This window comes from Coptis chinensis, unplaced genomic scaffold (genome assembly GCF_015680905.1).
Source record: "Coptis chinensis isolate HL-2020 unplaced genomic scaffold, ASM1568090v1 utg1580_pilon_pilon, whole genome shotgun sequence".
Taxonomy (NCBI): Eukaryota; Viridiplantae; Streptophyta; class Magnoliopsida; order Ranunculales; family Ranunculaceae; genus Coptis; species Coptis chinensis.
In genome coordinates, this window is record NW_028238109.1 from 114,346 (window position 1) to 141,116 (window position 26,771).

Sequence of the window (26,771 nt, forward strand, 5' to 3'; positions counted from 1 at the left end):
TCATATTTTTTTGCCTTAATATATCAGATCAAACGCCTTTCCTCGATCACGAGAGTTTCTTACTAAATTTTTTTTGCAGGAAGCATAACTGTGTTTATCAACGGGGTTGCTACTGAGGTTACAAGGGGGCCATTAGACATCCCAGCTATGTTAGGTCAGAATGTCATGCTTGTGCACTCCTCTGGTATGCCAGTTCCTATCAATGAATATGGAATTTCTTTGCAGAGCTTGCAGATGGGTGAAAGCTACTTTTTGGTATGCAATCTTACGTACTTTTCATACTTCAGCAAAAAAAATCTTACTTTCATTCATCTTCTCCTTTAATTCTCTCCCGATCTCTACTCTTATCCAGAAAATGAACATCGCTTCATTTTTCATGTTTTTTGAGTTTCATCTCAAGCTCTAATCATTTGACACATGTTTCATACCGTCCCCCCCTCTCTCTCTTTCTCTCTAGTCTGTCCTCTTCAATATTTTAAATTTATCAACTAGTAGTTTTGGGATTCCATGAGAAGCGATTCTTACTACTTGCGAGTATTGCAGTACTGCTCCCCCAGATTTCTAGTCGTTCAACTAATTTTTTACTGAATATTTGCAGGTTACGGGACCCAAATAAATAGCTTATTTAACTTCTTGCACAGACCAATGGGAGCTCCCCCTATGCAAAGTCAGTCTTCAAATATTCAAAGTTTCAAACACGTAAAGCTTGAATTTTGTGAGACACCAATTAAAATTAAGAAAGCATTCCCATTCTTTCTTTCTTTTCTTGTTCTTCGTTAAATATCTTCTTCTCCTTCTGTGTTCTTTCAATCTTCTTCTGTTTTTGTAATGGATGGAAACTACTTCCTTCTTCTGTTAATTTTGAGATGAGAAAAAGACCAAAAAATACATCGAACTTTGCAGTTGGTTTCAAAACAGACAAGGTACTTTTTTTTTTTTATTCAAATAAACATTGTACTTTCAAACATTTCAATTTAGTCATACGTCCAATTAATTGGATGGCTTGCTGATGTGGGTCGTTAAAAATTTTCCCAAATCTAATTTGCTCATCTGGCATTAGTTTTAACTTTGAGGTGGCATTAGTTGTATATTTCACCGGCACATTGTCTATCACTTTTCCCGCCTAAGCTCTTGGTAGGATTAAACTGGTAATCCTACCAAATAGATTTGCACCAAAAGAAGAAGAAATCATTGAACAAAACCCCAATTCCAACAATGCCAATAAGGTACAAGTAGGAAAAAAAAAATTGAGATGATGGGACTTTGATTGGACTTTGATTGGGGATACAGAACAGGTGGCGACAGCTTTGGGTATGATTCAGGAAGAAGGACCTTCTTATGGGTTTGGTTCTTAATGTGGCTAAAACTGGGATATTTTGGCCATCACTAGATCCACGTCGCTCTACTCCCGGTCTCTTTCCTTCATATTTGTCCCATCCTCAGCAGAGGGTCAGGTTGCTTGGAGGTGCAGTTAGCACTGATGCATCTTTTGTCATGGGTCTTGCGCGCAAGGGTATTGACAAGGCTATGACTCTGATGGACCGTTTAGCTGTATTAGAAGATCCACAGTGTGAGTTAGCGCTCTTACGAGCTTGTGTTGGGCTCTCTAAGTTGGTCTTCGCAATTCGTACTTGTCTACCATCCTTTTTCAGAGAGGCAGCTGAGACTTTTGATCGACATCTCCGCAGTGTTCTCTAGGGTATTATGGTTTTTGATGGTCTTGCCTTCGGTGATTTACAGTGGCGTTTATCGACACTCCTATTACGTTTTGGTGGTTTAGGTATTTATTGTGCCATTGATGTCTCTACATTTGCTTTTGTGGCATCGTTTTTTCGGACCGAGCTTGAGGGACCACATTATTAGGAGTTGTGGTGCGGTGCCTTTGGATGAGATTCTTGATCTTTGCTAGCAAAGGTGCATTGAGTCTCGCCTACGATTTTGACCTCAATTCTCTGGCTGCGAATGCTACCGTCCCCTCAAAACCACAAAAAGTTTTGGCGGAAGCGTTCTACGGTAAGATTGTTGCTGGTCTCGAGAGGGAGTTTGATTTATATGTTCGTCAAAAGGCAGTTATGGGATGCTTGCAGTCGGAACACGCAAAAGATTTTCTACTTGCTATTCCAATGGAGGGACTTGGACAACAAATGTCGTCGGTGGAGTATCGTTCTATTCTCCGATACCGTCTCATGATTCCTTTGTACTCTGACGGTGGTTTATGCCCTGTTTGCAAAAAGAGTAGATTGGATGCTTTTGGGGACCATGCGGCCTGCTTGTCGACATTTTCGGGTTTCAAATACCGACATGATCATGTCGAGATATTTTATGTGATGCATTTTGGAGGTTTGGGGTACAAGTGAAGAAAGAAGCTCCTGTTAACTTTCTCAATCGATCCGAATGAGGGAAGATCGATTCTTCGACTGCGGATGTCTTGATTTCTGATTGGTCCGAGGGGAAACATGCATGTGTTGATGTAACTGGAGTCTCTCCGTTGGTAGGGTTGGGGAATGGTGACTTTGAGGTGGGAGAAACAGCTAAGAGAGCAGTGACAGGGAAGATGGTGAAGCATGAGTAAGTTTGCAGGGCTAACCAGCATTGTTTCATTCCGTTTAGTTTCGGCACTTTCGATTTCTTGGAACAACAGTCTGTTGAGCTTCTCAAGAAACTTCAGAAAATTATGAACAGTAACGTTATGACAGTTGGTTCTAACGAGTTTGTTTTTAAAAGGATAGGATTTGCTATTCAGAAAGGACTTGCGGCGCAGCTTGTTGCACGTTTGTCCTAATTATTTGTAAAATTCCCCATCAGTATCAATAAAATTTCCACTTTAAAAAAAAAAAAAAAAAAAAAAATAGTAAAGAAGTCACCTTTTTTCCCATTTTACAGTCCAAGTCCAGCAGTCCAACACACTACTGATTTTCCAAAAAATCACCAGCCCCATCTTCAAATTCAACACCAAGAAGGTTTTTCAAACGCCCCTTTCCACCTCCATCGCCAGCTAAGCATATTACAACTGTTTTAGCTAGAAGGCATGGATCAGTTAAGCCTAATGAAGCAAGTATTGCAGAGAATGGTGAGAGTAATGAGAGTGTAGCTGGGTTGGATAAGAGTTTTGGGTTTTTGAAGAATTTTAAGAGTAAGTATGTGATGGGTGAAGAATTTGGGCGTGGACGCTTGTAACTTGAAATTGTAAACTCTCTTCTCATAGGGAAGATGAGTTTCTCTGGTTAAGTGTCGAGTTTTATTTTTATCTCGCCTTTTATTTCAAATCTCAATTTCAAGTATCTTAAATTTTGATTTCACTACAATATCGGATTTTCAGTTGACATTTCAAAAATTAGTGAGTCGAAATATTATGTGGATGCCACCTCAAGGTTGAAACTAATGCCAGATGGGCAAATTAGATTTGGGGAAATTTTTAACGACCCACGTCAGCACGCCATCCAATTAATTTGACAGTATGACTAAATTGAAATGTTTTGAAAGTACAATGTTTATTTGAATAAAAAAAGGGTGATCTTGGACATACCCAACAAAACACTCCCATACCCCATTTTTAAAATTTTAAAAAAATGATTTTAGACACATTTAGTTTCCTAAATTACTCTTCTTTTTTATTAGACGTACCCAAAACATTTATTGACTAAAACAAGTCATTTACTCTATGTGATTGTGAAGAAAAAGACAAAGTTTTTTTTTTCTTCTTCTCCAATAACCTCTTATTCTTTTATCTCATCCATTAACATGCAAACATCCACTTTTGATTTGGAATCAATCATACCAAAGTAATGAGGATGAATACCAGCCGAATGAGGATGAAGAAAAAAATTCAAAATCAAATTTTGACGAATGGGAGAACGCAGAAGACTATTACACTTTGGATTACTAACCAAATTGTATAAAAATCGAACAACCATAATGGGGACATAAAATATCTGGGAGGGAGACCTCTGGACGTTCTCAAGATGCACATAAACTCAATAATAATCAGATTCATCTGTCCATGAATCTCAATAATACCAAGAGAAACGCTTAACCCTGTACCAACCCTCTTTTGTCCACTATGCAACACACTTGGCGAGGGGAGATTTGAACTTTGTACTTACTCCAAAGATAAGTCCCTTTCGTCAAAATCACGCATTCATGATTTCACATTCAAAAGACAAATATTTGTAGGAAATTCAGAGTCCCTATAGACAGTACGAGTTACCTACTTGTTACTGAATCACTTAATCCAGTGAATAGAACTCTAGAACCTTCCAAATGCAAAGTCCGCACAAAATAAAGCTAAAAAGTAAAATCACAATGAATAACTGAATATTTTATAAATAAATAAACATTACATAAGGCTTCTCTAGGCATCAATTTACACATCGTAGACACTGATAGGTGCCTTCCACCTCCGGGATCTGCAAGACAGTCCTTACAAATTGGGTGTCGTTTTCATACAACTCTATACAACTTATCAACAAAATGTTGAAATGTGCAACTAGTCTAGCCTCAGAAAAGTATACGGAGATAGAGAACAATCCAGCCTGCAGCCATGGATAGTATAGCAAAGATGTGAACCCAGAACAGAACTGCAGCTGCCTCTCTTCCACATCCTCATAAATTAGCTAAAGCACCTACAGAGCACGGAGAAACATTATCTAAGAAGACCATTTGATAACGACCATAAAAAAAGATACTTCTTCCTAACTTTTTCTTTTCTTTCCTTCCAGGTAATCAATACTTATACTACCACAACCTTTTATTAAGCTAACAATTATAAAACACAACATCTTTTAATCAGTAAATATATATTGGACAAACGTATAAAACGAGATAACGGTAAAAGTGAAAACTGTATAAGAAATCAGCTAGGATACCCTAGTTGACAAGCATACCCTATGAATACAATGATAGAGAATATGACATTGAAGAAGCAAAAACCTTGAACCTCTAGATACATGTCATAGAAAACGAAATGTAGAAAAATAATTTCATAAATGAAAAGAAAAACAAAATACAAAAGATATTTACTCTTAAAAGATGGTAATTTGGAGCCCGAGGTTTACTCAAGAAGAAACGATTGTAGGCATCATTATCTTTGTAAAAGGAGGACAAATCTGAACATTTTATCTCCATTTGGAAGGAGACCAAGTTTGTCGACCAACATAACAATTTCAAGCCCTGTGAGAACCAAAACCAACCGTCCAAAAATGATTGCGCGGTTGTTCTCGTGCCAAGCTTTGAGCTTCCTGGACCTACATCAATATCATTCATTTTAACGTCACAAGAACTCTCAGGATTCTTAAATTTAAAGTATTTTCATACAACAACTATTCCATTAATTCAATAGCTATTCCAGTAAAATGCATGGAATCATCACTTCCCTGATACAAAGTTACGAGTTAGATAAATGAATGTTCATACAAGTGCCAGTAAAATACATAAATGTTAGATATCATTCTGAGATTGGCTTCGAAATCGATTAATTGACAGATGCAGAAGGATCTTCTAACAAAAAAATTATGCACTTTAAAAAAGACAAATGAATGTTCATACTTAACAACAAAGTTACGATTCACCAAGTACCCCTAAATTTTCAGAAGAAATCTTTTAAGTATACCACACAGGGCTTTACTTTCACTTCCTTAAACTATAACTGTAGTTCCAATATGTAATTTAAAACTTGGAAAACAAACCAAGCTATAAGTACAGTAACTCGCATGAATTATTTTTTGGAAAATATAGAACATACCCGAGAATTATGCAGCTGTCAGTGAAGAAGAAGAGTGGGGCATCATCAATCCACACCAATCTTCCATTTGACACAACACACTACCCCAAAGCCTCCCTCTTTGCTTGGAAATGCTACTATGAGATATTGTCTCTACAAGAGAACACCTTGCACAACTATTTTCTATTTCTGACAAGTCATGCATGCTGTGTGGCAAAGCCATACAATCCATTCATCATCTTCTTTTGAATTGGCATTTTATGAAAGCAATGTGGTATCTTATTCCCGGCAAATAAAGGCCGACACAATTTCAAAGCTCGCTTGAGGTCAAGCAATGGATTGATCTATGGTATAATCAACGAACTAGGTGGTTCATTGATAGAATTATTTGGACTAAATACACTTCCTATTTTTGTGTTTGGAACATTTGGCTTATAAGATGCTTTCGGTACCATTAACAAAGACCACCGAACTTGTTTTCAAAGATGGCAAACAAGTTCTTTGTGGCATCGAAATCTTGAAACTCAATTTCGCAGGCAACTATTGTGGGAGGGTCATATTCATGACATAGAAGGTTATAGGTGATAAATGGGGCGTAAGTAAGTTAAAAGGTGGAGGAGGCGCGATCTTTGGTGATCGCGTCCAGCGGAATGCCAACTGCTGGGACCGCTAGAAACTACCGACAGTTGGAGGGACGACAGCGTAGGATCAAGGAGTGATCAACGAAGAATAAGAGGCGGTGAGTGATACAAGATTCGAACTGCCGCAGGAATCGGGGGACGAGGTGGAGGTACCGAGGGCGCAAGATGAAGGAGAGATGAGCAGACGGACAAGAGGCGATTGAAGGAAAGGGAAAAAAAGTATAAAAAGAGAGGGAGTTTAGAAGAGAAGGGGAGAGGAGAGATTAGACTATAGGAGAGATTGTATCGAGAGGATCGAGAAAATTTGTCAACACATTTTGGCGCCGTCTGTGGGGACCGAGAGAAAATGGCCACCATAAAGCGAAAAGAGCGGTAGGGAGACCTAGAAAAGAAGCGATTCGAGAGCGAAGAAGAAGGCCTTGCAGAGATAGATAGAAGTGGGGAAGAAGAAAACATCCGAGGTAGCGGGACACCACTAGACTATGCAAAGGAGATAGTCGTTACGCAATGAGAACGGCGATCCGAAAAAAAAAAGGAGGACACCCAGAAGTGGAAACAGAGCGGAGGGATCTACAAGATAGTGGAATGGAGGGAGAGAATGAAAATTTTCCATCCATAAAGGGAGGAACAAATAGCGGGCATCCGCGATGGAAGTGGTGCGGCGATGATTGAAAGAAAGATAGGGGAAGCAAATAAAGGGGTGGGAAAGTGAACGAGCCTTGTTGCAGAAAAGGTGGTGGCGAGTCTCAATAAGAATCCATTTGGCGGATATGGTATGGAATTACGAGGTGCCAAAAGGTTGATCAACCCAGTTTGAAAGATATGATGGGAAAGGTGATCCGGCCGGATCATTTACATCACTTTCCCAACGAGATGCCATTATGGCAGGAAAGCAAGTATGATGGACTCCGATGCATGATGTTCCCGGCTAGCCTTAAAGGGGGAGCGTCAGATTGGTATTATAGATTAGCGTCGAGGAGCATCAACAAGTTTGAAGAACTAGAGCGTGCCTTTGTCGATCATTTCATACATCAGAAGCGGAGAGTGGTCGATATCGCGGCTCTATTCAATGTCAAGCAAAGGTCAGCGGAATCGTTAAGGGAGTTTTTATGTAGGTTCAAGGAAGAGACGTTGAGGGTAGAAAATTTGGAAGAACATACAGCAGTAATAGCATTCCAGCATGGTTTGAGACAAGGAACTAGAGTCCACGAGTCGGTATCCAAGATTGAAATCACCACGTTACATGCTTTGTATCCGAAGGTGGAAAAGTACATACGATATGAGGACATAATGCAGAGGAACGCAAAGGAACAGAGGAGATCAGGGAAGGCGATACAGGCAGTGGACAAAGATGATCGGAGGGGTAAGAGCAGTCGAGAAGAAAGGGATAAGATATCATACAGTGGGCAGAATCGCGGACCAGAGAGGACTGGGGATCGTGGTAGGAGAGAAGTTCGGGAAAGGAAGCCGTCATCTTGAAATAGAAGCGGACTCTCTCAACAGACCGTTGGAGGAGATCTTGCCACTAATTAAGGGACTTCAGTACTATGAAGGTCCGCGAAATACGCCCGGAGAAATAGAGGGAAAGCCATTCTGCGCCTATCATCAGTCGAATCACGCAAACCAATGAATGTTATGCCTTGAAATGGTTGTTGGAGAGGATGATTGAAAAGGGGATGCTTAGAGAATTTATCAAAAAGGGGCGCCAAGCTGAAAGAGTGCCGGCACCAGCTAGAATCTTAGGAACCATCAACATTATTTTTAGCGGGGAAACACTGGGGAGAAATGTACACCGTGATAAGATCCGAAAGACAGCAAGTTTGCGACAGGTCAATGAAGTGGTGAGCATTCCGCGGTTAGTTAGTGGAACCGCGAAGGGAGAGGAAACCATAACGTTCACTCCGAAGGACCTGGAGTCAGTCATTTCGCCACATGAAGATGCCTTGGTAATCACCATTGCAATGGGGAATTATTTGGTAAAGAGGGTTTTGATAGACTGCGGAAGTTCGGTAGATCTGTTGTTTAAAGGAGCCATGGAAGAAATGAATATCGATAGAGACCAGATGAAAGCACCGCGAACCAATTTGTTTGGATTCAACGGCAGTATGACCGAGCCTGTGGGCGAACTAGTGTTACCAGTAACTGCTGGTCCGACGACCGTATTCACAAGGTTCATGGTGGTGGACATTAAATCCCAATACAATGCAATCCTAGGGAGACGGTGGATTCATGAGATGAGGGCAATTCCATCAACTTATTATCAGGTAATCCGTTTCCCCACAAAGGGAATGCATTATGAGATAAAAGGAGATCAAGTAGCCGCAGAGATATTCAAAGTGAAGAAGAAATACGGTCCGTGAATTAAAGGAGAGATTGCAGAGCGGGGCGGGGCGGCATAGCAATTACAAAGAGGCTGCGGCGATAATGAATGTAACGAGCCGCCACTTGGACAAAACTTTGGATGAAGTTGAGATTGTGAATCAGGGGAGGAGAGGCGAGGAGAAATTGCCCGGTGGGTTGAATTGCGGATGAATGGAAGAGTAAAGTTATCTGATTTTTGGCAAAAACAAAGATATATTTGCTTAGGCGATAGAAGATATTACGGGGTTAGATCCCGAGTTTGCATGTCATCGCTTGCACATGAGCGAAAAAATGCAAAGCCGATTAAGACAAAAAGATGAGAAGTGTCGGGGCGAAGTATCGGAGAGGGTATCTGTGAAAGAGGTGATCGACCGAAAGGGCGAGGGATAATCGGGGAAATTGAATTCGCGGAATGGTTATCAAATGTAGTCGCTGCGGTGCCAAAGAAGAATGGCAAGGTTAGGATGTGCGTGGATTTCTGGGGCGTAAACAAAGAATGTCCTAAGGATTGCTATCAATGCCACGGTGGATGGGCGGTGGACCGAACCGCGGGGTTCAAATTATTTTCTTTTATGGACGCTTCCATGGGGTATAATCAGTCGCGATGTACGGACCGGATCGGGGAAAGACAACCCGTGGTGGAAGGTGGAACTTATTGCTACTACGAGAATGCCATTCGGATTAAAGAATCTTTGGGGCCACATTTGAGGTTAGGAAAAAAATGTTTGAGGGCAAGATCGGAAGGGATGGAAATATATATTGGCGACATGGTGGAAAAAGCATGTCGAGCGAGAACATCTAGAGAAGTGCGCAAGAGGCGTTCCTCATCTGCGCGGAAGTACAAACTGAAGCTCAACCACGAAATGCACCTTCGGGGGTAACCGGGCAAATTCTTGGGATACATAGTAACCCATCGCGGAATAGAAGCTAACCCGAGCGGATATAAGGTCCCGACGGAGATGCCGTCCCCTCAAAATGTAAAAAGAAGTACAAAGGTTTGGTTTGGAAAGTCAGCGGCATTGAAGCAGATTTATTTCAAAAAATCTTGGATAAGTGTGCGACCGTTATATCGTTTGTTGAGAAAAACGCCGGATTTCCAATGGACAGAGGAATGTGAGGGGGCCTTTCAAGAATTAAAAAGTTACTTGGGAAAGGCACCTTTACTATCGCGGCCAGAACTGGGGGAAAAGCTGTATTTGTATCTTGGAGTGTCAGAATACGCCGTGAGTTCAGTTCTAGTTCGGGTGGTAGAAAGAGTAGAAAAGCCGGTTTACTTCCAAAGTAAGACCATGCTAGGCGAAACCCGATCTGTGAGAATTGAAAAATACGCTTTGGCATTAATATTTTCAACAACGGTTCGAAGCCTTGCCGAGTCACATTCAGTGGTGGTAATAACTAATTTACCATTAAAGCAAGCGTTGAAGGCAGATAAATCAGGCCGAATGCTGAAGTGGGCAGTGATGCTCAGTTGTTATGAGATCCAGTATCAGATTCGTACTGTTGAAAAGGCGCAAGCCATGGCTGACTTCCTAGCTGAGTTCCCGGCCGAAGACCCAACATGGGGAGAAGAAATGGTCATGGAACCAGAAGGGGAATCATGTCAAGATCCATTGGATCCTTGGGATCCGCGGAATGGGTGGAGAGTGTTCACAGATGGATCCGCGACAGATCTGAGGAATGGAATTGAGTCGCCCGGTAACGCCCGGAACAATAATTTTGGAGTCTGTCGATGGCGGGATTTCGCGGCTTGAACAATGAGTAGCGAATATGAAGGCGGTAATAGCAGGTTTGGATCTTGCAAGGGATTTGGGGGTGAGAGAATTGTCTGTTTTCTCTGATTCGAACTTAGTAATTTGTCAGATGAACGGTGGATTTATGGCCCGTTGCCCAAGGATGGCGAGATACTTAGAGGTCCTGCAACAGAGAGCAAGCAAGTTCGAGAAAATTAGCTTTGCACATCTAGGCCGTGGTGAGAATAGACACGCCGACGCTTTTGGCTTATGTGGTGGCGATCTTTGCCGGGGGACGAAGGGCCGGACAATTGAGGTGAGAGTCCTAAAGCATACCCAAAGACATCGAAGAGCGGCGAGGGCAATCACGTGGTCGAAGAAGAAACGATGTTTGCCTTACAAGTGAACAGGAGCAGGGTTGGATGATGCCCATTAAAACCTTCCTGATGGGTCAGGAAATAGAAGACAAACAAGAGAGACGAAAGATGGAACAAACTAGTCAAAGGTACACGTTGCTCGAAGGAGAGTTGTATAAAAGAAATTTCAACGGACCTATGCTGAAATGCGTAGGGCCGCAGCAGATACAAGAAATTTCGGCTGAGATACGAAGGAGATTGCGGCGATCACTTTCGGCGGCCGTACGACAACCTGATTGATATCACAGGGGTACTTTTGGCCACATATGAAGAGAGACGCCACCACATACGCCAAGAAATGTGAGAAGTGTCAGAGATTTGGGCCACTCATACACGCTCCGGGAGAGCCGTTACATAACGTATTCAGCCCTTGGCCATTCGCCATGTGGGGGTTGGACATTGTTGGGCCGCTGCCCACAGCGAGCGGCAAAAGACGATTTATGTTGGCAGCTACCGACTATTTTACCAAATGGGTAGAAGGAGTGGCGTTACAGCAGGTGAAAGAAGACAATGTAAAGAAGTTTATATGGGAGAACATCATATGCAGGTTCGGTTTACCACATACGATCATCGCAGACAACGGAACACAGTTTACAGGAAAAAAGGTCCGAGAGTTCCTTCAGGCATTTAAGGTGAAACAGGGGTTCTCAGCACCATATAATCCCGAAGGAAATGGGCAAGCAGAGTCTTCCAACAAAATCATAATGGATAATATAAAGAGGAAACTGGAAGCAAGGAAAGGGGCATGGGCCGATGAACTGAACCATGTACTCTGGGCATACCGTACAACACCGCGAACATCGACTATGGAGTCACCATTCGCAATGACTTACGGAGTAGAAGCAGTCATACCAGTGGAGATGATAGTCTCCACCACCAGAACCAATGCAGTAGTAACAGGAAGAAATGAAAGAATATTAGCCGATGATTTGAGTCTGATAGAAGAAAAAAGAGAAATTGCACGCATACGGTTGGAAGAGTATCATCGGAAGTTACAGCGGCAATATGCCAAGAAAGTGAGACCGCGGACGTTCGAGGTGGAGGATTTAGTTCTGCGGCGCGTTACACCAGCCACGAGAAAGGAAAATGAAGGAAAACTAGGGCCCAACTGGGAAGGACCCTATGTTGTGAGAGAAAAGGGTACATCTGGAACTTATCGCTTGCAAACTTTAGCAGGGGAAAATGTTGAGAAACCGTGGAACATTAGAATGTTAAAGAAATTCCATGTATGAATCAAAGTTTGTCAATCTTTTGTTACTTGTCATATATTAAAGTGTATGTCTTATGAATGAGAATAAAGGAATAAAGCGGCCTCGATAGGCATATATCGCCCCAGATAGCGTAGGGGAACTCGGCCCCACAAGGCTTAACCGCCAAAGACACGGGGGAGAGCCCTTCGCGGACAATAGTCCAAATCAAACCTGGGGCAACCGAAGCCGCTGCCCCAAGGCTTCACCACCAAAGACAGCGGGGAAGAGCCGCCCTTCGACAACGGTCCAAATCAAACGGAGGCAAACCAAAGCGCCGCCCCCCACAAGGCTTCACCGCCACCAAAGACGTGAGGGGAAGAGCCCGCTTCGCGGACAACGGTCCAAATCAAACGGGGGCAAACCGAGCCGAGCCCCACAAAGCTTCACAAACAATCAAAAGACGGGGGGGAAGAGCCGCTTTCGCGGGACAACGGTCCAAATCAAAAGCGGGGGCAAACCGAGGCTGCCCCACAAAGCTTCACAAAGACTCAAAGACGGCCGGGGAAGAGCCGCCGCTGACAATGGTCCGAATCAAAACGGGTAAACCGAAGTTGCCCCCCACAAGGCTTCACGACCACCAAGGGCCGGGGGGAAGAGCCGCTTCGCGGACAAGGGTCCAAATCAAACCGGGGGCAAACTGAGCTGCCCCCACAAGGCTTCACAGCAATCAAAGACAGCGGGGGGGAAGAGCCCTTCGCGGACAACGGTCCAAATCAAACGGGGGGCAACCGAATTTTGCGCCCCACAAAGCGTCACAACACTCAAAGGCGGCCGGGGGAAGAGCCGCCCCGCGGACAATCGTCCGAATCAAAGCGGGGCAGACCCGAAGTTGCCCCACAAGGCTTCACAGCCACCAATGACAGCGGGGGGGAAGAGCCCTTCGCGGACAAGGCTCCAAATCAAACCGGGGGCAAACTGAGCTGCCCCCACAAGGCTTCACAGCCACCAAAGGCAGCGGGGGGGAAGAACCCTTCGCGGACAATAGTCCAAATCAAACTTGGGGCAAACCGGCCCTATATGGCTTCACAGCCGCCAAAGACAGCGGGGGGGAAGAAGCCTTCGCGGACAGTAGTCCTAATCAAACTGGTTGCAAGCAGATCTGCCCCCACAAAGCTTCATAGCCACACAACGACAAATGAAAGAAAGCAAAGGATTTCGACAAGTTACATTCGTTAATGGACTTATGCCTCCATATCAAACACTAAAGAAGAACAGAGTAGCAACCCCATATAAAAGAGTTTAAAAGAAAACCTGCTGGGCTTACCCAGAAACCAGGATACATTCACATATACGACGCCAACAGAGAAATTTAGATTGTATTAAGGGTACAGAGCAAATTCATAGAATGCAAATGATAATCAAACAGTGTTCATGTCTTCAGAGGCAACTTCGCCCATTGGCGGGTTATCACTTCTAGGTTGGCTGTCATTCCCATCCTTCTGAGAAGAAACTTGAGCGCCTCCCGACAAGTATAGGATCACCATCCTCGGCCATGGGGAAATAACGGCGCTATGGGCAGGAATGGGTCAGGCGGCATATAAACCGATGGGCACCATCGGAAGGATATCAATGAGTGGAGACGAAATAGTCGGAGGTGATGGAGGCAGAAGTCGGCCCGAAGCAGTGAGCTCATCAAGTTGATGCTTTAATGCACGGTTTATCTTCTTTCGGCTAAGCCTCGAAGCGGTCGGCGGCTTTCTGCAGCTTTGTTGTCCGGCGGCTTGAGTAGCGGTTTATCCGCCTCCGTTGGCTTTCCGGTTTGAAGCGACCCGGCTACGTAGTCTTTATGTTGATCTTCGGCTTGCGAAGTGCTTTGTCGCGACTTCATGGCCCGCGATGCGCAGATCATCCCGGTCCCTTTTCGGTTGTGCATACTTCACTTTCCGGCCATCGGGACCGTTAATCTCTCCGCCGTTATCTCCAAGGAGTCGAGTGCTAGTCAATCCGCGGACCCGGATGTCCAATATCCGGGCTTAGCTAAAAAAAAAAAAAAAAAACGAGTAAAGAGTGCGCATCTAGAAATCGATGTGGATATACAAGAAGAGAACTTACCTTTTCCAAACCCGGTATATATAGAGGTTTTGTGAGAAGCTAGAGAAACAAAGATCGCCAGAAGCTTGATCCTTCCCGGAAGATGGGAACCAAAGAAGAGAGAGGTCGCAAATGCAAAATGGATTGTCAATCTTTCAATCGGGTATTAACCGCGGTCCTTTACCTTGAATCGAGGTCGCCAGACTTCAACAGGTCCAGAGGGCAAGGAACCAGACGCGGTAGTTTCCTTCCCATGCCGACGCCCTGGAGCGGGGGGCCGTGGCTTGGTAACCTGAGAGACAGAGGGATGAGCGGACTTGGCTTTCTTTGGGGGCGGACTTCTGAGAACGACTTCCACGGAGTCATCACCGTCGGAGTCACTATCCCAAAGCTTGAGTTTGCTGGCGGCCATATCAGCGGTTGAAGTGGTGGTAAGATGAGGGTTAATGTCGTCTTCCCAATCTGCTAGCGCAGAATAAGAAGAGGGGGCGGTAGGGGGAGCAGTGGAGGGGTGCTTAGCGGCAGCCCTTTGTGCAACAGCTTTAGAGTGGGAGATCTTGGTAGTGTATTTGAAAGATCTGTGGGGTTTTCTTTTAGGGACAGGAGAGGATTTGGGTTTTCTTTCTTTGGGTGGCGGCAAACGATAGAGGGGACCTTGGTAGTCACCGATGTTTTTCAAGGATGGATCAAGTAAAAGAGGGTTACCTTTTTCTGGATCAATACCGAGAAGGGCACATTGAGCACTACCCAAATCGCGGAGGCGTTGAAAAATTTCGGAAGAAAGGCCGGTGTAGATTCGAGATCGCGAATCGGGTCTCCAACCTGGATCACCAAGTAAAGTCAAGTTAAAAATATAGTTAGAAAGGAGCACAAATGAAGTAAAAGTGACGCATTACCACTTGAAAGAAATGCGAGATGCCTTAGAGAAAGCGTCGGAGGGGGAGATCCGCGGAGAAAATTCCCAGACACATATAGTGGATAGTAATGCCACACTTTGTCAGAGGTGGTCAGGTGAAGAATAAAGGATTTCTTCTGCGGACGAGTACAGAAGGACTGATACCCTACACTACCAAATTTGGTGCTCTTCTTGATATAAAAATGAGTAATTATATCGCGGAGTTGGATTTTAGGGGATTGAGTCTCATTATAATGGTTCGCGGCATACATGACACGCCAAAATTGCCTATGCCCTTGGGGGTGAATATTGAAGTGATTACACACCTCGACATCTAGAAGGGTTAAAGGAAAGCGCAAGCCTGCTGCTATCTGACCTACAGTAGCAATGAGACAACCAGGCCGGGGCTTTACCAGATGTGGAAAATGGGTGACACCGGGAACATGTTCTAGGACCAAATCATCGGGAATGCCATAGGCGGCCGTGATGGCATCGAGATTAGGTCTGACAAAGTGGTATGGCCGATTGGGGGGAAGAGCAGTCTTCCTGCCTGAGGTAGAGGGTTCCGCGGCAGAATCAGAAGAGTTAGGGTTCGAGGATTCAGATGGATTCGTAGTGTGTCGGCTAGATCTGGAATATGAACCTTCGGATCGAGTGGCCGAGGTATCCGCTGATTCAGACGCTGACATGACGGACTAAATAAAGAAGGAAGTGGAAGCAACAATGGGGGAACGAGTGATAAAGGGTAGAGTGAAACAGTGAAGCAAGTGAATGCAGCAAAATAACAAGAGAAGGGAAGGGAAAAAGGAAACAAACCTGAATACAAGGTAGCACAACCGGGGAGGCGACTCTAAAGAAATCCGATCGGAGTTTGAAGATCGCCCGAAGGTGAAAATAAAAAAAAGCGAGAAGAAGTTGGAGAGATTTTGGAAGAAAAAAATGAAAGGTTGAAATGGTCGATTTGGAGAAGAGAAAAGGGTTTAAAGCGGAGTCTAAAGCGGTGGGGGTAAAGAAGTAAATTCAGACAAGGGACCATAGAGAGGAAGACACGTGGGGCCTCGGAATGGTGAATGTCGAGCAAATCTTGGCGTGCGATGGGGGACAATTTGGATGCCATGATGAAACCCGAGCCAACGAAGAAAAGGAAGTTAATTGAACTAACACAATGCAAAGATACCGCCGAAGGGGAAGAGAGGAATGAGGAGAGGTTCACCGGTCCCATTGGTCGCCATCCCCGGAACATTCTGAGTTCCCACGGCGGCAAAGGAACCGAGAGGGGCATCTGTGAGGGTCATATTCATGACATAGAAGGTTATAGGTGATAAATGGGCCGTAAGTAAGTTAAGGTGGAGGAGACGCGATCTTTGGTGATCACGCCCATGGAATGCCAATCGGCTGGGAACCGCTAGAAACTACCGCGAGTTGGGAGAGGGCGACGGACCGTAGGATCAAGGAGTGATCAACGAAGAATAAGAGGCCGGTGAGTGATACAAGATTCGAATCGCAGGCGGAATCACCGGGACGGTGGAGGTACCGAGGACGCAAGATGAAGGAGAGATGAACGACGGACAAGAGGCAGTTGAAGGAAAGGGAAAAAGAAGTATAAAAAGAGAGGGAGTTTAGAAGAGAGAAGGGGGAGAGGAGAGATTAGACTATAGGAGAGAGATTGTATCAGAGAGGATCAGAAAATTTGTCAACACAACTATCACCAAGATAGTCCACTAGATCCCACCAGAAAAATAATTCTATGAACTTAAAACTGATGCTTGTTTTAAACATTGCAATATTTCTAGTTATGGCTATACCAACAGAGATTGTAATGGTGATTTTACTGCAAGGGGAATTGAACAAGGAAGGGACCTCACAGCAGAAAGCAGAGGGAGACAAAGTAGCTCATACTTTATATCAGTGAGGCTACCTAAATGACTTATCTACACCATCGGTCCACCACTCAAAGCCTGAATAACCCAAACCCATCAATTATATTCAAAATTCACCTGAACTAGTTGATTTTAACCAAAAGAAGTAGCAAGTACCTGGGCTTGCTGAAGTGAAGCCATGACTTGAGGATTAGGAGCAGCTTCAGGAGGAGGAGTTGGAAATGCCGACGTAACATCAGAAGTGAGAGTGCCCATAAATCCACCAATAACAGCGCCTTGTACTGCACTCGGGGCAATGACTACAGCGGCTTCGATGGGTAATGATTGTTTAGCGAGCCATGCACGGAAGCCGATTCTAAGACTTTAAATTTTGTTTGGAGTTGAACTATGGGATTTGCAGGTAGTAATAATAATCCTAGTTGTTTATTTGGAGTATTATGATTGGCTAATATTACTACACCGCTGCTATAGACTTTTTGTTCCATCATCTTTTGTTTTTCTTTTTTTTTCACTCTGGGTAGAATATACAGAAGGACGTCCAAGTAGCTTGTCTGTTTTGAAACTAAATGTAAAGTTTGATGTATTTTTTACTCTTTTTCTCATTTTGAGATACATGAAAAATAAAAGTTTGTAGAATTATTGGATTTCACCAATAATTGCTGTGCACGCGCGTACAACATAAGTATTAGTAGATACAGTGACACAGTTAGGGGTTTTTACGAAGCCACCGAGATTCTCCACTTAAATTACTTTCATTTGTTTGAGTGCTCTTGATCCAAATCTTGAATTTGGTGAAACTCCATGGTCAGTTCCTTGATATCAATAGGGCCGGGTTTGGGCACAAAAAAAAAACCCCATTGAAACTTGGCTTTCCACCGCCATAGTATCCAATCTAAAGGGGACGGATGTTTGTAATAAACTATAATTAGATCTCTGTATCTCTGTGCAGAAAATACTGCACAAATATTGATATTTGAGAACGATCATGTGAAACGAGGTTCCATTGGTTGGCATGAGATAAAAGAAAACCACCTCCATGCATGTTAGCTCTATATTTTAAGGTTACTACATTATCTATATGTATTATGTAGTATAGCCTCTTTTATTATTATATTTCGACGACAGTTTCAGCGATCATGGGTTGTCAATAATTCGCGATGATCACATGATCCAACAAGCGTTGATCAGGAATAATGAAGAGAAAAGCTTAGGCCATCTGGTTTTTACAATCTATCTAATCTGCTTAGGCCAGCCCTCTTTAATTGCTATGAGAAATATTTATCATAGAACTTTTCTCGAGGAAATGCTTTGTGTTTGATTAGATTGGAGAATATTAATTTGAAATCTTGGCCTGAGGAATCTGAACCATTGGATAATTGGCCTAAGGAATTGATCCCTCAGGCTAACCTTTCTGAATAACTACTCTTAACAAAATTTGAAATCTTGGCATTAAATATTAACAAGATTTTCAGTAGCATAAAAACGACAGAGTTGTCAGTCAACAATTTGATTGGGACTCCCACATTGCTTTTTATAGTGGTGTTAATTTTGTTCTCCGATCATTAGCTACTGAAAAAGATGACGAAAACCTAAGCCTTAGAAATAAGTTCATCTAGGAAGTCACAGACACTGAGACACGACTACAAAACATAATCAACGCTGCTCTTTAACATCGGCAGCCAGATTGAATAAAAATTATGCTCATTCACGATTCATGGATTGAATTTCCAGTTTTTTATCAATGCAAATAAAAATAAAAATAAAAATGATAGCACTGTGTACTTCCAAGTTAGCCATATCGTTTCAATTTTGAATTCAATCCTATCGAGCAGTGTCCTGAGATAGAAATTAAAAAAAGAACCACGATTCGAAGAAGTCCAAAAACAGAAGTGATATTGTGATATAAACAATTAAATAAATTTACTTTGAAGCTATTACACACCTATCCTTTGGATAGCATACAAGACTGCAACAAGCAAGTGCGGTAATTGCCTGAAACAACCTAAAGAATGTGATAGTAACACACAAAGAAACGGAAAAATGAAAAAGAAAAATTAATTTGGAATGAAATCGCCATATCATCTACCGTGGGGGTTGGAGATTGGATTCATTTCTAACTCTAATTCTGTGAAATCCCCTGTATTCCCAAACTTTTCAGCTTCTCTTGCAATCTGAACATCGCAAGGCCTTATATACTGATTAAAAACCTTTACAATAAATCGAGGAACCAATGCTGTCATTAAAATTGCAACTATGCACAGCCAAAATGGTCCAGTCTTCGCTATTTCAAAGATAGCCCTGTAACAAGACAAAAATGGTTCCAGTAAGCTTTCCCATACTGGAATAATGTGGATGTATACAAGATTAAATCAAGCACGAGTGCCATACATGCAGAATCTAAATGCTCAGCTTCTTTTATTATGTCAAAGTAATACCATCTTTTTGTAACCATTTAGCACATTAATAAATACAAGCAACAGATCTAACTACAAACACTTCCACATGGATTATTATGGGATTTTCGGGTGTTGGCTAACCCTAGAGGTAGATTTACGATTGAGTTCGAGGCAGGTGCTAATCCAGCAAGTAGGAGAATATATAGCTAAAACTTGAAAGTAGATGCTACAACAACGTAAGATAACGTTTTTGCTTTTACAGTATTGTCTATCCTGGCTGAACAGAGTAAAATTTCAAAATTGTTGTCACTCTGTCAGAATGAACATTGAAGATATCTATAGACATTGCAAAATCAACTAAGAACAGAGCTGTCTCATAGTACTCAATAAACACCATATGTAACTCTACAATTTTTTTTTTTTTTGATAAGGTAAACCTGTTTTAATAAGGTCAGTAAATCGGTGATGCTGGCCCATTCGAACCCCAGACCTCTGGTTTCATCACCAAAGGTTTTACCAACTCTGTACAAGTTTATGCAATGTGTACATTTGATTACAAGAAGACCATAACACCTATAATGACACCATTGACAGCATTGTATACATTGCAAGAATCCTTGTTCTTGCATTTATGTGTCATGGCCACACGTGATTCGTAGCTCTCATGCATGGGTCAATAAGCCATATGGTCCGCCTAGAGGGATGCATAAAAAAGTTTAGGCTTGTTATCTATTTTCAAAGAAAAACCAAGCAATATAGAGATGAATATAACAAGTATTTTACGGAGGACACGGATGAAACAATGCCGATGAGACAAATGTGTCCCTAGAAAATATAGAAATGGGGCATACCAATAACCAGGTAATAGAGATATAGCATCAATGATAATGATACAGATGCACGTTGCAACGATAGATCCCCAAATAGATGCATGTGCAATCCATGTCCACCGTACTACATCCATGGCCAAGTGCATATTAACCAGAATTACTACTGCAAGAGTCCAGAGATCCCCAATGCCAGACGTATCCACGGTGCTATGCCTGTATGCAAAGAAGGGAATGAAGAAGATAACCATGCTTTGCCAAACTGTGTCGATCATTGTCAGCCAGAACAATTTCAGGTTGTAGCACTCCTGTCTGTGTCCAGATCCATAAAGCTGAGGGTATTTCAGCAAAGTCCTTCTGCTCAAGTCTTTGTCAAGAATTCCAATAATTATAGTAGGCAAAGAAGTATAGATCACAGAATACAGCACACTGCTCCATTCTGTGATTGCGGTCGTCAATGTGAAGGATGTGTAAAGCACATACCTGCAAAAATTATGGATCAGCTGCTTTAACGAAAACTAGATTCAGAAAAGCATTTTTGAATTACATAATTGTCTCAATTGGAAAGCTGTTTCAACGTTAGATTACTTGTACCAAACAAAAACCCATACACGCATTTGGTAACATAATGGTCAAACATCAACCTGGTATCGTTAGAAAACATGCCCAGTCAATCTTCGGCTCTTGATTTATCCAGTAAATCAGATCTCTAATGAAGCTCAAATGAAATAGTTGCGCTTATAAGGTGAAGGTGAAGGTGAAGGTGAAGGTGAAGGAACCAATATATAAGTGATTGAACTCTTGGATTTGAAGATGGATGGACTCAAAGTTGTTGAATTATCCAATGTTGGTAAATCCCTCAGATCTTTTTTTAAATTATTGTCTATTCTTCTAAAATATGTATTAATTACATGTATAATGTATATACATCAAATCTACTAATATTTGATGTATTAAACTATTAATACAAAACAGAACCAAGGCCGTTGGGTTGATTCTAGCAAAATTTTGGAAAATTTCACATTAATTAAAATCTCTCTGGACTTGTAAAATGTGTTTCAGTGCATGCACATGTGTAAATTATTGGTAAACTATCTCTGTCATGGTGTTACTTGTTCTATTACGTCGTTAATTAATTTTTCTTTTCTTTTATTTTTTTTAAAAAAGCCTCCTTTTCTTTATTATCACATTTAAAAAGAAATAACATGTAACCTGCTAAAATGGTTAAATTTCTACCGGAATGTCAAAAACTTCAAGTTTTACTGAATATACTGTATAGAGTAGTGACTAGTGAAAGTGACATAGAGTACTCACCAAAATAGGAGGACAACAAACACAGCATTCCTGTAAAAGTTGTATAATATCATGTATCCCATACGCTGGTAATTCCAATGCCCATGGACCAGTAACAGGGGAACCAAGAATCTGAACTGCCCCATTGCAAAATCTGATGCCATGACAGCTTGTCTCCCCTCTTGACCACTGATGCCAATTCCCACATCAGCCATTTGGATCATTGAAACATCATTGGCACCTAAGTAACATGGTAGAAAAGCTTCTATCAAATTCAGACCCATCACAAAAGTAGGTATGAATTTACTTCATAATGACTAATGAGCATACATAGATAATCTTAAAGCCAATTGAAATATTTGTAGAGAATTAGACTAACCATCGCCAATGGCTAGGGTCATGTCAGCAGTGCGGTTCTTCATGAGGGCAACAATTCCAGCCTTTTGCAAAGGAGCCACACGACAGCACAAAACCACACTACATCTCGTTGCTACTTGGAACAGCTTTAAGAATGAAATAAGACAAAGACGTGGTCAGCATATAACACACAGTAAACGATTGTCTCATCCAACTAGCTTATTTACAATGTTACCTCTTCTTCTAATTCAGTCTCAAGAATATAGACAAGGCTCGTGCCATCAATAATTAATGCAAGAGGAATTCTAGCAGATCCTGAATTTACTTCACTGTTTGGGGCACCAGCAGACATTGCCACAAGCTTCTCTGACATGGATTCTGCATCTTCTAAGCTCTTTCTACAAGATTCCTTGGAGTTGCTATTAATTACGATCTGGGTCATCTCACCGGTCAGGAGCTTACAGGAGTAACCAATTGAGATAGCAGTCTCTTGCTTGTCCCCAGTCAAGACCCACACCTTAATTCCAGCTTGCCTCAGAGACTCTATTGCTTCTGGAACACCTTGCTGCAACTTATCCTCAATGCCAGAGGCTCCCAATAAATGAAGACCAACCTCCACCTTAGCAGCTACTGTACGAAGTAAGCTTGCCCTTCCCATAACAGCAGTGCTTGCTTTCTCGTACATTGACTGCCATTGTTCAAAATCTAGACCATTCAATTCCCGCATCCCAATCACCAATGTTCTCAAACCCAGTGAGGAGTAGGTATGGAGATGACTATCAGTTGAACGTGCAACAAAAGAATTTGGGGATTTCTCAATCACACTAAACATGGAAGTATCTGCTCCTTTCACAAAAATTTTTACAGTTTTGTCCGGACAGCCAACTATGACAGACATTCTCTTTCGTTCACTATCAAATTCATGCAGTCCCAGAACATCAAACCTGCACTGCCGGTAAGGCAGAGAAACACAAAGGGGCCCTTGGTGAACTACAAGTATTCAAAAGGCACTCATATGATACTAAAACATAATTAGAAAAAGAGATTCTTATTTGTATAACAGCCAGAACAACTACCACTACCAGCTTTATTACCACCAGTGGCCAAGCTACAAAGTTCCTAGCTTTTACCACCATGGCCGGAGACATGCATTTCAAAAAATTAGACTACCTTTCATGACAATATTATGCACTGGTGAGGGAGATCAACCATTTGTGCTGCCAGAGACAGAGAGGAAAATGAAGGAGAAAGAAGGAGAGTTCTCCTTCCAATGATTCTAAGATGAGAGAAAGAGAGGAATAAAGGGGGAAGTTCTCTTCAGCTGACTGTCTACTGTCTCTTCCGGTAAGTCTCTGGTGGTAAAAAACGGGGGGAGATATAGGACAGCAAAGGAGGAGGAAACAAAGATGGGAGCAATACAAACAGACAGACAAACTAGTCTTGTCACTTCTTCTTCTCTCACTCTCACCCTTGCCAGTCGCCATAACCCAACAAACCGCGCTTTTGGTTGGTCTACTTCTTCTGCAACTGAAGAGCTATCCACTGCCACCAACAAAACAATGATGATGCCATCTCAAAGGTTACTATTTAGTAGCAAAACTGCTACTCCGATATCCAACAATATTCCCCCTCCCCCCTCCCCCCCCCCAGATCATAACACCACACCAACAACATTAACAACAACAGCAGTTGCTATAAGCAGCTAAACTTACTAAAATTAATATAACATCTAACTACTACCTCAGTAATCACCGCAAATGGAAGCTAAAGCTGCCATAAAATACAAATTAGAATTCACTATATAAAACTAGCAAATGAGCAGCTTCTGATTACCTTTGTCTTTCTCCTTGAATATCAACAATGATGTGTCCAGAGGTTCGTTCTACAAGCATGTAACCATATGTGGAAGCAGCATAAACAAGTGCCTGTTCATCAGGAGACTCACCCTGATAATCTACCAACCTTAGAAAAGGGTCTGCTGTTTCTACCGCCAGAGGCACCACAGTATTGCAAGTGGCCAGAGCAAGGAAAAAATTATGGGCATGTTTTCCTTCTTCTGTTTCCCTTCCAGTTCTCAGCAGTCGTTGGAGCTCTGGGTCAGCCTTCACCTGCATTTTTGGTCTCAGGACACATCCATCGACTGATCCAAAATAAAAAAAATAAAAATAACAATACACATTATAACAATAAGAAACAAAAAACAAGCAGAAGAAAAAACAAGGGCAGAAGAATTTGGAGATGAGCCCAACTGAGTGCGACAAAAGAGAAAAGATATAGGCTGGGAGTAATCAAACAATAGTACTTATAATACCTCGAGTACAGTATCCTTTCTGCTCTGTATCGGAATGAGCTTTTGCACCACTGAAGTCCACTCCATGTATGCTTGCACACTGAAATTCCATCTTGTTCTCAGTTAGTGTCCCAGTTTTGTCTGAGAATATATATTTTATCTGTCCAAGATCCTCATTTATATTCAATGCCCTGCACTGGAACCTCGAATTCGATGCTTCATCATATAGATCTCTATCCCTGATCATGAAGTAGGCCTGCCCAAGGCGGACAAGCTCCATTGAAATGTAGAGGGAAATGGGTATCAAAATTTGGAACACGATTACTGACATGAGGAACGTGAAGACTATCTCCAACCCCAATCCATTATAGTTGTAATTCTCTTCCGCGGCGTTAGAAAAGTCACTCTTCCTGTAATATGGCAAGTAATCTAGCTCATCCTGGTGACGCACAAGCCAAACCCCAGCACAAGTAGAGACTACTGTACACAAGGCAATAAGAAACAGTGAGAGTAATATGATCTCCCTATTCATACGGGTTTCCAATCGACTCCTCTTAGATGGGGATCCAGAGCTGTTGAGCATCACCTTGGTTTCACGACCAGCATAAACTGCAACTCCAACTGCCCAGGCTGTATTTTTGAGCTCACAACCTCTGAGGATTATGTTTGACGGACCAAGTGAGACTCGCTTACCATCTAACTCCATGTATCCCTGGAAACCATATATATTCCTATTGGGTCTCTCGCACTTGATCATCCACCGTATTTCTTCTTTCTCAGGCATCCTAGACAGTGTTTCCTGTTTTGCATAGCGAGTCTTCAAGTTGGATTCCCCATCCAAATTGATGGTCTGGACATAAGCAACCCCAGTGGGGTCACTGGTGGAAAGCAGTACCAAGTCACAAGGCAAAGTGTCATTTGCAGAAAATTTGACAATCTCTCCAACTAGGATCTCTTTCCATCTCTTTGACTGAAAACTACCATTGACAAGCACTGATGCTACACGATTGTTCTCAATTCTATCAGAACGGTGTCTTCTCCAATCCTCATAAGCATCCTTAACTGCTGTAACAAGCAGAACAATAGCGAGGGGCAAGATAGAAGCTCCCCTACCAAAGACAGCTAACTGAGGGAGCTGATTCAAGATGGCAATGATAAGGAAATAAATGTATGCGACCCTGTGGAATTGCTCGAAAAGGTTGCGGGGTAAGAATGTGAAGACTGAGTACTTGGCAGTTTGAATGGAATTACCTGCAATGTCAAACTTATGGTTGGTCTTATCAGGGTCATTGACATAAACTAGTCTTGCATCCTCATCACTTATCTCTTTTAAGGAAGAGGTGAATCCGTCGGAATTGTTCCCCCGTGATCCATACCGGGTAGGCATTGGCAATGGGGGCCGTGTCTTGGACCCTGAACGGCTGAACCTGTCCATAGAGGAAGTGGCGGAGATAAAAGCAGTTCCGACCTCGTCAATAGAATACCTGCCGGAGGCTTTGGATTGAGCGGAGAGAAAAGTTCGGCCAGAAGATGAATTGCGATCCCCATTCCCATCCATCATCAACATCTTAGTGGGTCCTCCTCCTCCAAGCGGGTTGGTGGATGATGACAGATCAGGAAAGTTGGGTCTGGGTTTGGAAGGAAGATTATAATTATGATGTTGTTGGGTATTAGAAGTAGAAGTAGTAGTTGGAGCTGGAGCTGGAGCTGACGGGGCTGGGGGAGAACGAGGAGAAGGAACCAAGAGAGGCCGGTCAGAAGCCATGAGCTCCAGACTTAAAAGGTCATATACTCAATAATCGATTATTTACAACAACCAAAAACAGCAAATATTTCCAATTAATTTAGAACAACGACAGCCAACAGCTACCAAACGCTCCTCTAAAGTAAGATAATATAATATTCCGGATGACTGTATAGGCTTTGCTCACCTGACTGGTGATGATGAGACTTACTTGATCGAGTTGAAAAGGTCGAGTATAGCAATTCGTTCGGGGACGGCGAATGCGAGAAGTCAGGACTTTTACTCTCAGCAGTGGGGCCGTTAGTCGTAGGAAGCCTACAGCATTTGACTAATCACAACATTAGTCCGTCTTTCTTCCACCTGTTCAATTGCTTCTAGACATTTTGACATTTCAATTTCTCATCTTCCCTATTCTTCCTCGTTTTTTCTATCCAAATAATCATTTTTTTAAGTAGAACACATGATTTTATGTTTACCCAAATTTAAAATAATTAACATAAATTCGTGTATGTGTAATAAAAATTTATGTTTCTATTGCATATTGCATAGGTTTGAAGGGGGTTTGATTTTACTACTCATATAATAAGTGGTGGCGGGCGGATATCCTATTTCACCACTAAAAAAAAATAGTTAAATTTTGAACTAGCAGTCCCTTCCTTGATTCAAAATCCTGGATCCGCCACTCAGTGGTGGACCATTTTCTTTTAGGGTGTTCGTTTTTAGTACTTACAAGCCGTATTTATAAGTGGTAGACTCTTTATTTGGTATATTTTCCTACTTATAATAAATGCCAAAAGTGTAAATAGGAAAAACTGACTATAATTTTCTAAGTTAGATACATGCCACCATAATAAAAGTGTTATGTTTTTTTTACCAAAAGAATACAATATACTTTTTGTTTTTGTTTTGGGATGTGTAATAAATGCCAATTTTTTTTTAGG

General features: G+C 42.3%; 3 protein-coding genes across 3 annotated transcripts; 2 read left to right on the forward strand and 1 right to left on the reverse strand.

The window, feature by feature from the left end:
• The first annotated feature begins 8,021 nt into the window (after positions 1-8,021).
• Positions 8,022-8,720, forward strand: LOC147473922 (uncharacterized). Its single transcript, XM_086586870.1, has one exon. It carries the CDS (start codon positions 8,022-8,024, stop codon positions 8,718-8,720), a length of 699 nt encoding a protein of 232 aa, XP_086442996.1.
• Positions 8,721-9,680: 960 nt separating this feature from the next.
• LOC147473923 (uncharacterized) lies at positions 9,681-10,670 on the forward strand. The gene is made up of 2 exons (XM_086586872.1): positions 9,681-10,416; positions 10,582-10,670. The coding sequence occupies exons 1-2, from the start codon at positions 9,681-9,683 to the stop codon at positions 10,668-10,670; spliced, it is 825 nt and encodes a 274-aa protein (XP_086442998.1).
• An 8,129-nt stretch (positions 10,671-18,799) lies between these two features.
• Positions 18,800-26,541, reverse strand: ALA1 (aminophospholipid ATPase 1). The gene is made up of 7 exons (XM_086586873.1): positions 24,108-26,541; positions 23,630-23,936; positions 22,032-22,740; positions 21,819-21,942; positions 21,461-21,680; positions 20,171-20,629; positions 18,800-19,221 (listed from the first exon to the last, which is right to left on the reverse strand). Exons 1-7 carry the CDS (start codon positions 25,849-25,851, stop codon positions 19,002-19,004), a joined length of 3,783 nt encoding a protein of 1,260 aa, XP_086442999.1. The 5' UTR covers positions 25,852-26,541; the 3' UTR covers positions 18,800-19,001.
• Positions 26,542-26,771: the final 230 nt, after the last annotated feature.

What these genes read in the sequence shown, in the direction of transcription:
- LOC147473923 (XM_086586872.1), top strand. Translation starts at nt 9,681, where the DNA reads ATGCCGTCCCCTCAAAATGTAAAAAGAAGTACAAAGGTTTGGTTTGGA. An exon ending in GAATGGAATTGAGTCGCCCG is followed by an intron (nt 10,417 to 10,581) that starts GTAACGCCCGGA and finishes GTAATTTGTCAG; the next exon opens with ATGAACGGTGGATTTATGGC.
- LOC147473922 (XM_086586870.1), top strand. Translation starts at nt 8,022, where the DNA reads ATGATTGAAAAGGGGATGCTTAGAGAATTTATCAAAAAGGGGCGCCAA.
- ALA1 (XM_086586873.1), bottom strand. Translation starts at nt 25,851, where the DNA reads ATGGCTTCTGACCGGCCTCTCTTGGTTCCTTCTCCTCGTTCTCCCCCA. An exon ending in GAAAGGATACTGTACTCGAG is followed by an intron (nt 23,937 to 24,107) that starts GTATTATAAGTA and finishes ATTTTGGATCAG; the next exon opens with TCGATGGATGTGTCCTGAGA. An exon ending in AGACTGAATTAGAAGAAGAG is followed by an intron (nt 21,943 to 22,031) that starts GTAACATTGTAA and finishes TCATTCTTAAAG; the next exon opens with CTGTTCCAAGTAGCAACGAG.